At 43.1% G+C, this 12,835-nt stretch overlaps 1 protein-coding gene across 1 annotated transcript; it reads left to right on the top strand.

Annotated features, from left to right (window-relative positions):
- The first annotated feature begins 435 nt into the window (after positions 1 to 435).
- Positions 436 to 12,631, top strand: slc6a3 (solute carrier family 6 member 3). The gene is made up of 15 exons (XM_061081444.1): positions 436 to 516; positions 995 to 1,205; positions 2,248 to 2,379; positions 4,440 to 4,656; positions 5,780 to 5,918; positions 6,175 to 6,309; positions 7,052 to 7,155; positions 8,678 to 8,802; positions 9,320 to 9,432; positions 9,697 to 9,825; positions 10,032 to 10,131; positions 11,407 to 11,507; positions 12,056 to 12,223; positions 12,390 to 12,461; positions 12,608 to 12,631. Exons 1-15 carry the CDS (start codon positions 460 to 462, stop codon positions 12,629 to 12,631), a joined length of 1,827 nt encoding a protein of 608 aa, XP_060937427.1. The 5' UTR covers positions 436 to 459.
- Positions 12,632 to 12,835: the final 204 nt, after the last annotated feature.

Raw genomic sequence — 12,835 nt, 5'->3', positions numbered from 1 at the left:
GTGGTTGGGTTTGCGGATTGCAGACACTGGGACAAATCTGTGAGCAAAATGGCGATCAACAAGTGTGAAATGAAATGAGCACGCTGTGGTGGCCTTGTAGAGACCCCCCACCCCCACCCCCCAGTTTACCCTTATCCCAGTTCCCATCACCCTGTCTTCTTTTTCCTCTTACAACTGAAAGCTGGAAACTTCAATGTACGAATTTGATTTTTCATATAATTCCATGATTAAAAGAGTGTTCTTATTTCAAAACATTATTGTTGAATTCTTGCTGCACTGTTGAGTTTTCCCATTTTTTTAACAGTCTCATTGACCAAAAAGGGAATGATAAAGTTCCCCTTTCTGTGTTTTCTCTTTCATTCCTCACATTCAGCTGCTTCCTCTCCCACAACCACCGGCATCGCTCTGCTGAAGGCTGTGCATCCCTCACTGCTGACGGAGAGAGTCGCTGTCGGCCTCATGGCCTCGGTTGTAGCCCCAGAAATAGCCCCCTCCAACACCATGGGCCCCAAAGAGGTCAGTGCAGATACGACACATTAATGTGGATTAATGGCATGCAAATCAGCCTGATTGTGAAAACCTCATTGAATCACTGCAGGAGGCAATTCTCCTAATTTAGTGCATTTTTCAGTTTGAGCTTGATTTAAAAAGTGTCGGGTGCGGAGAAGAATCATAAAGGTATTTAAATCCAAATTTTCTGAAAGTTAAAATTGATCTTTCCAGCTGATTTTCTGACATCAAAATGTACGTATAGCGTGGAGGACATCATTATAAAATCTTGTCACCTGCAAGAGGTGACGAGGGAAATAATGAAATGAGAGTGAGATTGAAATATCCTCCATGTATGTGCTTCTACATGTGAATGTTACCTGTCTGTAGTGCTGTCATTCCAGGCTTGTTCCAAAATGATGTACGATAAACATTAGTACAAGATTAGAATGACAGTATACAATACAAATCTCTGATCAATTCTACGTTGTGTCCGACCCTGCAGGTGGAGCTGATCCTTGTAAAGGAGCAGAACGGGGTCCAGGTCACCTCGACCACCTTAGTGGCGCCCACTCCGTCTCAGACCAACCCCAGTGGGGAGGAGGAGAGGGAGACCTGGGGGAAGAAAATCGATTTCCTCCTGTCGGTCATTGGATTTGCTGTGGACCTCGCCAACGTCTGGAGATTCCCCTACCTCTGCTACAAGAACGGAGGAGGTGAGATGAAGGAAAGGAGTTGAGGGGAGGAAGCTAGCCGAAGGGTCTAAATAGTCGATTAGTCTGTGACACAGAGAGAGTCCAGGAGAAAGGAAGCAGAGGAGGTGGTGGAGTTATGTGCAGGGTTATTTTGAAAATAAAAAAGACAGAGGAAATAAGATGGATTAATCGAGGATGACACACGTTTGCACTTGCATGTACAGGTGTGTAGGTTTGCATGAGGGCTTCAGGCCCTTGTGTTTGATATTCGCCATTTGTGATATGTCTAAACCCTTTACAGGGATCAAAATAGAGGAAAAACCACCACAGCTGCTCTGAATAGATTAGCTCTAACAGTCAGGGCCGCTAATTATGGCTGTTTAACATAGAGCTCTCATTGTGTTTAAGAGCTGGAAATGATACTGTGGCTGTGACCGATGGTGACAGCCTTCCACGGGGACACTGAGCGACCCCGAATCCAACATGATGTCTGTATACGGACAATATTCCTGGGTTTCATTTGAAACAATCGTCTCAATCTATAGTCACATTTTGCATAATTAGGACCAAAAACTAAATCAAAAGTCTGGCTGGAAATTTCAAATCATATTAAATCTTGATCGAATTTTTTATTACTTGGTGTAATTTAGCTATTTTGTTGCAAAACCATATTATTTTTCCATCTGATTATCTTTATGTTTTAATTAAAGTATGTTTGCATCATGGGTGGATAGAGGGGCGGGCCCAGAGGGGCACCGGCCCCATCTGATTGGCCCCTGAAGTGCCCCTGTCCTGTCATTGGTCTTCTTTATGATGATCCAGCTTTTTTGAACAATTTTCAAAATATACTCAATGATGTGTGTCTTTGCCCGACGTTAGAGATAACAGCCAATAAGGAACAACCTAAATGTTAACCTCTCTGAATCAGGAATTGTGCATGAATGTTGGACATATATTTGGCCCCTCTGTGTAAATTGTGGACCCTCTATGGGCCCTTGTAAAGAAAAATTTGCCACTGTAGTATTTGAATTTTATGTGTTTGTTTGTGTGTGTGTTTTTGTAGGTGCATTCCTGGTGCCGTACATGTTCTTCATGGTGATAGCAGGCATGCCCCTCTTCTACATGGAGCTGGCTCTGGGACAGTACAACAGAGAAGGGGCAGCAGGGGTGTGGAAGATCTGTCCTATATTTAAAGGTAGGAAGTGACAAGTCACATGAGACATAATCATACATACAAACAGTGCCCACACACTAAAGGATGAACACCTGCAACATTTTCTTAGAGGAGTCCCCTTACATGTATTTTGAATCCGTCCACCGCAGCACCACTTGCATTCTCTCCATCCGTCCATCAGCCTGCCTGCTCCTCTGTCCGTATGATAATATACTTCCTTTAATATCCATGTGTCGGGTCTGTCTGCTTGTCTGCCCACATGCCTGCCCGTCCACATGCCATTCTCTTTTGTCCGCTCGTCTCCGTGTTGAGTGGCGACAGGCATTGTTTATCCTCCCCGGAAAACATCAGGTTCTGTTGGCACTCAGATGGAAAGCAAATGAAAATTGGGCTTTTAGACTCGAGTCCTGTTCGTCCAAAGCCGTCTGTCAAAGACACTCTCTGCGGGTACTTTTCAACACATCGATAAGCAAAGCGGAGAATGTCATCCAGGCGCACGCAGGAGAATCGCACATAAAGACCAATCCACTCTTCTCAGCAAAGTCACTGGATGAAAATATAATGAAAAAAGTTTTCTTGGTGTTGCAAGATGTGACTTGTGTGCATTCACTTAAATCCATATTTAACACATTTCCATGAATTTAGAGATGCATCATAAAACCCTGTTATTAGGAGCAAACCATCTGTTGCTTCACAGTATGAATCCGTACAAATGCTTTTTGTTGATTATGTCCTTTCTGGTCTGAAGGTGGCCCACAGTGTGTACATGTGTGTCTCTGTGTGTGTGTGTGTGTGTCTCTCATCCTCCTGTGTGTGAACATGTGCCGTCTCTCAGGGACCACACTGAGTACGTTGACGTTCTAATCACACGCTTCACACTCTCCCTGTCTCTCAGCGGGGGGATAACAGTAATTATTCAAACACACACGTACACATGCCCATATCGACAGTAATTATTCTGATCAACAAGCTGGTTTCCTCTCAGGATCAATGCATCTGGAGAAAAGGGCTGAGGAGGGTTGACGGAGAGAGACGGAGAGATAGCCGGGCCACATGTGGTGCTAATAAGAGGCATCGTTGCCTGGACAAATACCACATCCAAATTACAAAGGAACCAATAAGACACAGTCGCGGTCAAGCCTCTTAGCAAAGGCTAACGATTAAATTCAGCCTTACAAGATTGGACATAGTTTCAGGTTTATAGAAAGGGTAGATGTGCTGATAATTAAAGCATGAAAAGGCAAACTTGCTGGTGTGTCATAGACTACTGTACTGTGTGTGCTCTGTCCAGGGATCTGTCAGCATGTAGTCACTGCTCAGCCCAGCCGTGATTAAGTTTGAACTGTACAAGACCACATGACGAATACAGAAGAATATCTAAGATTATGACTAATACTATCAAGGGTTTGGATACAATTTGGTTAACTTTATCTTGCATGATATGCTTAAAGGTGTTTGTTGCAGGAAAGTGTGGAAAGGGGACTGTGTAGTCAACGTTTGGACAATGAATGATTTCCTGGTCATTTGTAAAAATGTAGTGGGGTAGAAAAATACCAGAAAATGAATCTACTAAATTTAAGTACAGATACATGAAAAGTGTATATACGTATAATCAGTAACTAAGTACATGTACCTTTTACATCCCACCTCTGCAAAGGTATTCCTTCTACCCTTCTCTGCTGTAACATGTTATTATAGCAGATGAATAAATGCAGTGGTAGGAATGCTGTGATGAAGTATAAAGTCTCAAAGCAATTGACTTACTTAGGAGTATTCCCTCAAGTACAGTACTTGAGTAAATGCACTTTACTTAACAACACTTGAATTTGAGCAGCCATGGAAATCAACCATGGAAAGACAAATCAAATCAAATAGTATTTATATTACTCCTATTCACAAATAACAGTTTGCCTCAAAGGGTTTAAAGATCTGTACAAGGTGTGGTGTCCTTAACCTTCTCCTATAGGGTGACGAAAACCTCAAAAAGGATAAAGGCAGAAAACTATTTGTTTCACGATTTGTTGAGATTCCTTTGAAATGCCCCTGTCTAATATCTGATTCATTTGTGTGGCCCCTGACAGGCGTCGGCTTCACAGTGATCCTCATTTCCCTCTACGTTGGCTTCTACTATAACGTCATCATCTCCTGGGCGCTGTTTTACCTCTTCTCCTCGTTCACTGGCGACCTACCCTGGGTCCACTGCAACAACAGCTGGAACAGTCCCAACTGCTCGGACTGGGCCGACAACAGTTCAATCAACGACATTTACAAGGCCACTCCTGCTCAGGAGTACTTCGAGTGAGTTGGTCCAAAACTTCAGAAGCTTGAAACTGTAACTTCCCAGTCTACTTCTTTTAGTCTACATGCAAATATGGAAACTGCAATAAGAAGCACTTTTTACGATGACTTAGCTGAACCCTGTCTTAACTGTACTGTAAAGTCCACAGGGAAAAGTACAATCTCTAAATCTACACAATAGCTGAGGTTACTGTAATTACTGTCCTCAAACATCATATTAAATGTACAATAAAATATTTGTAAATTATGTACTTTGCTCAAAATGGAACTGGCGTTTGGCTGGATTTAGCTTCTCGCCGCTTTCCTCCCTGTGACCAGGTGTCTCTTTTTCCAACAAGTGAGGGGCTGGTCTGTTGTGACAGTTTAGGCATCTCATCCCTGCTCGTTGAAACGGCAGTGTGCTATTTGCACAGAACCACCTGCAGACGTCTCTATCATCGGCTGATCTTATCCAGATCACCTCTGAAATTATCTGAGTCAAGGCGTCAAAAATGTTCACTGACTTTACAGTCTTTCAGGTGACAAATTGGATACATTTATAGATGTGCACTTTCAAATCTGTTGCCTTTTATTGCTCGGGCAATTTTCCTTGTCACTGAAGAACTCTCAAGATATTGATTTTGATTCCAGTTTTATGCCTGATCCAGATGACTTAAATATATCATCTGCTGGGTTCACTATAAAGACATTGGCTTTTGCTGGAACCTAGACATATGAATTCTTTATTTATCTAGAATCCCTTAATTCAATGCAAGTTCTAATGCCTCTGAGGCGGGACTCAAAGTGCACCTGGGTTAGACAGCACTTTAGTTCCAGTGTTGAGGGTGGCTACCGTTTAAATTTATGTAAATCTCAAGCTGTGGCCAGAACACATGAATCTTGTTCCAAGACGATTCCTTTGCAATTAGATTAGTGACTGTTGCTCTGACACTTTCCTACTGGAGGCGCTTGTCTTACAGCAGGTAACTTCAGGTTGTGAGGCTAGATGTTGGCATGGGGTACAGTGTGTAGTTCTTCTCAGTCGTATTTATTCTTTATTTATGCTAAACATAAGACCTCCAGACTGTGTGTCCAAATGTTGGACTATGTAGTAGTTATTAACCAGAATATTCCTTTTTCATAGTCGAGGCGTGCTCCACATCCAGGACAGTAGAGGCATCGATGACCTGGGTCGTCCACGCTGGCAGTTGACTTGCTGTCTTGCTGTTGTGATTGTTCTGCTCTATTTCAGTCTTTGGAAGGGAGTCAAGACATCTGGCAAGGTAGGATGTGACATAGTAGCCCATAGAAGAACTATAAAATCATTAAGTGACTTTAAGCTATGGACTTACTTTGAGGTAATATGTGATAAGGAAATGCTGTCACTAACACCACTGTATAGTATATGTGTATACAGAATAAAAGCATTCTTAAAGAAGAACTTGCTTCTGAATATGTGTGTGCGTGTGAACGGCCTTATTTCCTTTTGTGCTGGAGTCATATGTATGTGTGTGTGTGTAACGTGTGCAACCCTCTCAGGTTGTGTGGATCACAGCTACCATGCCCTATGTGGTCCTGACTGTGCTGCTGCTCCGCGGAGTCACCCTGCCTGGAGCCATCGATGGCATTAAGGCCTACCTCTCCGTGGACTTCCTGAAGCTCTGCGACGCCAAGGTGAGAGGGGGGGCGGGGGAACAGGTGAGGTGAGAGTGGTGGTGGGGCAGAGGAAGAAGAAGAAGAAGAAGTGCTATGAGGGGAGGCGGAAACTGAGGCTGAGAGGCACATTTTTATATATATATATATTCATTATCTAATATTATCACTTGTATCATGATCTGTGCCCACGCACTAGTAACAACAGCTATTTTATTAAGAAAATTGGTAGTAGTGACAAATCCTAATTTGCAATAGTGGAAATCAGTTCAATCAACTGTGGGTTTAATTCATGACATCTGAGTGATGATACTGAAATGAATATAAACACTGGTTTACAATGACAAGTACCATTTAGAGAGGGATTCCCTCAAGAGGACAAACCAACGTGAGGAAACTGTTGCCATAACTGGTTTCTAATATTTTCCTTATCTGTGACACCCACTATAACATCACAATATCTTATTTACCTTAATAGCAGGCATTAAGGAGCTCAACAAGTAAGCATGCAGGACTCCGTTATGGACAAAGAGAGACAAGAAAGAAGGAGATGGATGGAGAGATGCACCGCAGCAATTGGAGAATTAGATTAGATAGATGCATGGAGCAGTAATTTGCAAAATTACCCCCTGTATTCACAAGCGTCTTTCATCTACTGCCGTTGAATGAGTTTCCTGCAATTATCCCTAATAATGGCTTTTTTCCTCTCCTGTGCCTTTTGTTTGCCGCTTCACACAAGTGTGCTTGTTCTGTCGCTCCCCAGGTCTGGATCGAGGCAGCGACACAGATCTGTTTCTCGCTGGGAGTGGGGTTTGGTGTGCTAATTGCCTTTTCCAGCTACAACAAATTCAGCAACAACTGTTACAGGTAAAGACGCATGGGGGGGTGGTGCAGTGGCAGGGTGGAGGACGGGCACTGGCCTCTACACACACACACACGCACACACACACGGCATAAGCAGGTGAATTACAATAACCTTTGAAGCTCCTTGAAGCCACGCTATGTCTTTGACAGCATGCTGCCGTAACACCGTTCAAAACTGTCGCACCCTTTGAAAATCATCCGCATCCCACAGGAGGCTTTTATCTCCTTTTTTGCCTTTTTAAAAAATGTTTCTGATATGTGACACATGACAGCTTCCACCTCGAGGATTTCTCCTTAAGCTCATTTTATCATGGGACACTTTTTTGTACATTTTTCAATTTTCTATATTTACTTGAGCTGCATTCAGACATTCACTGGACTCCAAAGTTCCTCCGTATTTCCTCCAGAGGAGGTGCAGGTAGGAATGCAAATGTCAGAGTGAGACGCTTCGCAGTTTCCACAGACTTTATCTGCCTGACCACCTCCTTGTATAATGTCAGTAGAAATCCAGGAGAAGTCGATGTGTGAACACAGCAGGGGATCTTCCTCTGGATTCACCTCAAGCCAGTGGAGGGGTTGATGGCAGCTTTTAACGTTAACTTGAACTCTCCGTGCACTTTAACGATCATACTGTACATATATCATATTGTAAATATCTATCATTCATATTTAACATTTCTTTTTTTCTATTCTCCATAAAGTTTCCTATATTTATATTTTTATATTTTTGCTTGCACAAACACGCCTCAGCAAATTTCTTGTATGTGTAAACCTACCTGGTAATAAACACAGATCCTGGTCAATTCTACAATTGCAGGAGACTAGACAGGGGTGTTGCAGTATAGGGGAGGAAAAGCAGACAATTGTTTGCGGCATAGAGATGAGAAGAAGCCCCCAAGAACAGCTGGTTACATCTGTCTAAAGCAACCGCAGTTGTATAGGAAACCCCTTCAACTCCAAGTTTGACCATGTACAGGAAACTGCAACGACACCATGGTCGTAAACATCCTAATGAGACTCCATGCCACTAACTTTCTGCCTAACGCTTTGGTTTGTGAACATCTAAATGTTCGCCTGTGATGTGTCTGCGATGATGGTGGGTGTTCCGAGCTTAAACTTTACGACCTTACTGTTATTAATGTGTGTGAAGAGCATGGACTTTGGTTTGGTTCAATGAAGGGACCCCCCAGGACCCTTTTATCTAGGGACCCAAAGTGAAACATTCATGAAGCAACACTCTATTTTAAAAGGCAGGATGACAGGTTGCTGGTATTACACAGGATAAGACACTGACTTACTGACTGTCATAATAATCCATAAAATCCTTCCAGGTTCTCCAGATTGTTCTGCCACCCAGACTGATTAAACCTATCAGCGTAAATCTCATGTGGAAGCCAAGAGATCGGCCTTGACCCACCCCCGAGATTCTCTTGTGTATGTGTTGGTATTGACTGTGTGCTGACTAATGACTGACCAATGAATGTTTTCTTTTTTTCCCCCATTTTATTTGATGTTATTGATCCAGAGACGCCATCATCACCACCTCCATCAACTCTTTAACCAGCTTCTTCTCCGGCTTTGTGGTCTTCTCCTTCCTCGGCTACATGTCCTTTAAACACAACGTGGCCCTGGACAAAGTTGCCAGAGATGGTGTGGTGTTATACGTCTGTGTCTCTATTGTGGTGCTTGTATTTGTGTTGTAGAAAATGTAAATACATGCTGAGAAAAAGATCTTTTGAAAAGATGAAACCATGCCAGCTTGCTTATATTTATTTGGGGATGTACGGGGCCAAGTCAAGTGATGAGAGCTTCAATTCATTTATCATGGCTCGCTCATTTTGTAGCTTTTGGACACATATCAGTTTTATGCTGTGGGAAAGAAGAGAGTAGAAGTTAGACAAGCATCTCACAGAGGAATAGTCGATATCAGTAGAATACATTTTACGTGTACAGTATTATGTGCATTTGTTAATTATGAGTGTCAGCAATATTTACCATGGGCTGCTTTTAGATTCCAGCTCTGTAATCAATGAAGGAAACCCACACGGAACTTAATTACTGGATTTGAATGCCACCAAAAATATTCCTTATTTCACTGAATTGTGTTTATGTTCTCTATTACTATAACTCTTAACTTTCTTTTCATGTTGAATTTCTTGTTCTTTAGGTGCTGGGTTGGTGTTTGTCATTTACCCAGAAGCCATTGCTACATTACCTGGGTCATCAGTGTGGGCGGTTATCTTCTTCATCATGTTGCTGACGCTGGGTATTGACAGTGCTGTGAGTGTTTGCCCTGCCCACAGACACACACACACACACACACACACACACACACACACACACACACACACACACACACACACACACACACACACACACACACACACACACACACACACACACACACACACACACACACACACACATAACAAGTTGATGTTTCTTGTAGCTCCAACTACGCAATAAATAGGGATATCTAATGTGACTAAGCAGCTTATTTCTCCCTGACTTTGTGTTTTCCTCTGACTGTGTGTCTTGTTGTAGATGGGTGGGATGGAGTCGGTGATCACTGGGCTGATTGATGAATTCAAATGCCTCCATAAGCACAGAGAGCTTTTCACCCTCTTCATCGTCTCCTCCACCTTCCTCATATCCCTCTTCTGTGTAACAAATGTAAGTATCCAACCCAGGAGTCTGCTATCGTCTTGTTTGTTCAGTCGTTGTTCATTATTTGTTCACTTCATGCATTTTATTATTTCTACCGACTCTGGTTGTAACACCGTCCCAATAATTAAAAGTGGCCGGGTGTGTTTAAATGCTGTGACCTGAATAATGAGTATTTGTTTTACTGTAATCTTCCCTCTGTGTCCCTCTTGCAGGGTGGGATGTATGTGTTCACTCTGCTGGACCACTTTGCAGCCGGAACATCAATTCTCTTTGGAGTGCTTATTGAAGCCATCGGCATCGCGTGGTTCTACGGTGAGAGAGATGGACATGTGAAAAGAGGAGGGAAACAGATGGTTCATGTTTTCATGGCCGGAAAAGCTGATGCTGTATTAGGAGCTTGATGAGAAATCAGTTGGTCTATAGATGTTCTGTGCCTCTGTGCCTCAGTGCCACATACTTCTATTAGACAAAAGGATACCTCAGCTACAAGGCCTGATTCCCACTAATGACTTTGGCCTCTTCAGTCTCCGGCCAGGTTTCTGTGCATGTCTTGTTTGGGTACACGTCATGCACTGTGGCCGTGATGGTGGTAAGAGGTCAGTAACGTTAAGTGGCCCAAGCTGCAAGGGGCCACACAAAGAAGCTGCAGCCAAGGGAATGGCCTTTTCCCAGTTATCATGGACAGGAGTTGACTGTCTATTACTTGGATTTTAGACTGTTGTGGGTGGCAACTGGGGGGGCGACTCCAAATTAAATTTCTCTGCAGATGTTCAGATTCTGCTGATGCTGAATTTAACATCCATTTGTCATTACGTCAACCATGCTTTCCTATAGTCTCCTAGGTTTTGAAAGCTAATGACTGAAGACTCACATCTTTTCTAATAAGTATTTATCTCTGCATGTATTTCCCTGTTTTTCACCTCCAGCAGAGAAACTGATGAAAACATTTGAAAATGTGCATAAAGTACAATAAAAATAATCTTAAAGGTTGGGGAAAACATTCAACCTGAACTTCTGTATCAGATTCCTTGTCTCATGCCTCCTGAACCTGCCTGTGGTCAGATCCATAAAGGGCTAAAAACTAACCAGGCTCCAGGCAGTGGAGGTCAGCGTACCGGACCGCTGTGGTGGGTCGCGACCTTGGCAAGCCAAATAAATCACGCCTGAGGCTTCACAGGGCCATTTTCCCCACTTCCCCTTAACTGCTGACAGGGAACCTAACCCCTGGCCACTGTGGTATTTCCCTCCTACTTAAGCTGTCCACTACATGAGAAGGTTTAGCTGCGCTGAGTACCTGGTCGTCAGTCTGGATCTGTTCCCCTGCAGTGAGAGATGCCTTGTGGGCAGGAAGAGGAAATGTAGTGCTAGTTTCCTGAGAGAAGGAAAATGGTGATGTTGTAAAACAATATATATGTGCAGAAGCTTAATACAGTTGGCTCTGCAGAGTGACTTTAATTTCTCCAAATGTTAGTTTATGAATTGTTAGTTTATGAATTGTATTTTAATAAGTATCTGTGTCCACTGTGGCATACAATGGCCACGTGTAATATAATATATATATATTAACCTGCTGTGAATGTGTTTCAGGAGTGGATCGTTTCAGCGACGACATCGAGGAGATGATTGGCCAGCGACCAGGCCTGTACTGGAGGCTGTGCTGGAAGTTTGTCAGTCCCTGCTTCCTCCTGGTGAGTCAAACATTGTGAAACCTTACAAGGGGGAAATGAAATAGAAAGAAACAATGGGTTGAATCAATACGTATCCTCACAAATCTGCTCATACGCTACGTTTTCCATGCAGATTTTATCACTTTTACACTGTGTCTGACAGTCCAGCTTCTCATTCAGGTCAAGTACACCTGCTTTAGGTTTTTCCCTCAAAACCTCCTCCTTTTCCTTAGCACTGCTCAAATGCTTCCACCCCTCTGGAGAGATTCTCCACCAGCAGGTTGTGCCTGGTACATTAACTTCCATGGCCTATACCTATACTTCTCTCACCTGTAGCTCCCAAGATACATAAAGAACAACACTCCTCATCCACAATAAACAGTCCTAAATTCGGCAAAAAGGTGGTTTGAATGAATACAGGGCTCAGTATCCGGCCCATGCTCCACCGCACCCTGCACGTATCAATTTAACCGCTTGACCACAGGAATATTAACACATCTTTCATCCTCGTGTGACATCTGATAGATGGATTTTCAAGTCTTTTACATTGATACCATCTTCTCCCATAGTTTATGGTGGTGGTGAGCTTCGCCACGTTCAACCCTCCAAACTACGGCAGCTACGAATTCCCTCAGTGGGCCAACACGGTGGGCTGGTGTCTGGCCATGTCGTCAATGACCATGGTGCCGCTCTACGCCATCTACAAACTCTGCACGCTGCCTGGAAAGTTTTGCAATGTAAGTCTGAGTCTTGCCCCAAAAATGAGTTGAGATAAGTCATATAAATGTTTATCTTTCATCTTCAGTTTGCTTTGTTATGATGGAGCCCTCTCAGTAAAGATAAATTGCAGTGTTCTGCTACGGCAGATGCTCTAAATGTCCTTCTCTCCCGCTGTTGGAACAGAGACTGGCTTATGCCATCACCCCAGAGACGGAGCACCATTTGGTCGCCAACGGGGAGGTTCGGCAGTTCACTGTAAGTGTTGACTTTACTGTGATCATGCACATAAATGTCACATCAATGCATGCATTCATAAATGTGCATATTAATATTCCTTATCAATCAAATTCAACCATACCGACTTGTTTTAACTAATAGACATATCTCAATTTCTCCCACAGCTGAAACACTGGTTGGTGGTCTAAGTGCTACAGAGAGAGAGAGAGAGAGAGATAGCGATGGAGAAAGTGAAAGAGTGAGAGAGACAGAAAATGAGGGTATGGACATTGGGTGGATGAATGCCTGCACAGCAAAGGCCTGGGGAGCAAAGAATAAGAGAGAAATAGCCATTTAAATCTACCATGATTGTGGCTATAGGGGTGGGAGATGTTTAAAAGTGCCGAAAAAAA

This window comes from Limanda limanda, chromosome 11 (genome assembly GCF_963576545.1).
Source record: "Limanda limanda chromosome 11, fLimLim1.1, whole genome shotgun sequence".
Classification (NCBI taxonomy): domain Eukaryota; kingdom Metazoa; phylum Chordata; class Actinopteri; order Pleuronectiformes; family Pleuronectidae; genus Limanda; species Limanda limanda.
Note: the sequence above shows the minus strand (reverse complement) of the source record. Positions and strands in the feature narration are given on the sequence as shown.

Bases quoted from the DNA above. Each gene is read 5' to 3' on its own strand.
- slc6a3 (XM_061081444.1), top strand. From the start codon at position 460: ATGGCCTCGGTTGTAGCCCCAGAAATAGCCCCCTCCAACACCATGGGC. The intron at 8,803-9,319 runs GTGTGGTGTTAT...CTTGTTCTTTAG, and splicing joins GGACAAAGTTGCCAGAGATG to GTGCTGGGTTGGTGTTTGTC. The intron at 12,224-12,389 runs GTAAGTCTGAGT...CTGTTGGAACAG, and splicing joins TGCCTGGAAAGTTTTGCAAT to AGACTGGCTTATGCCATCAC.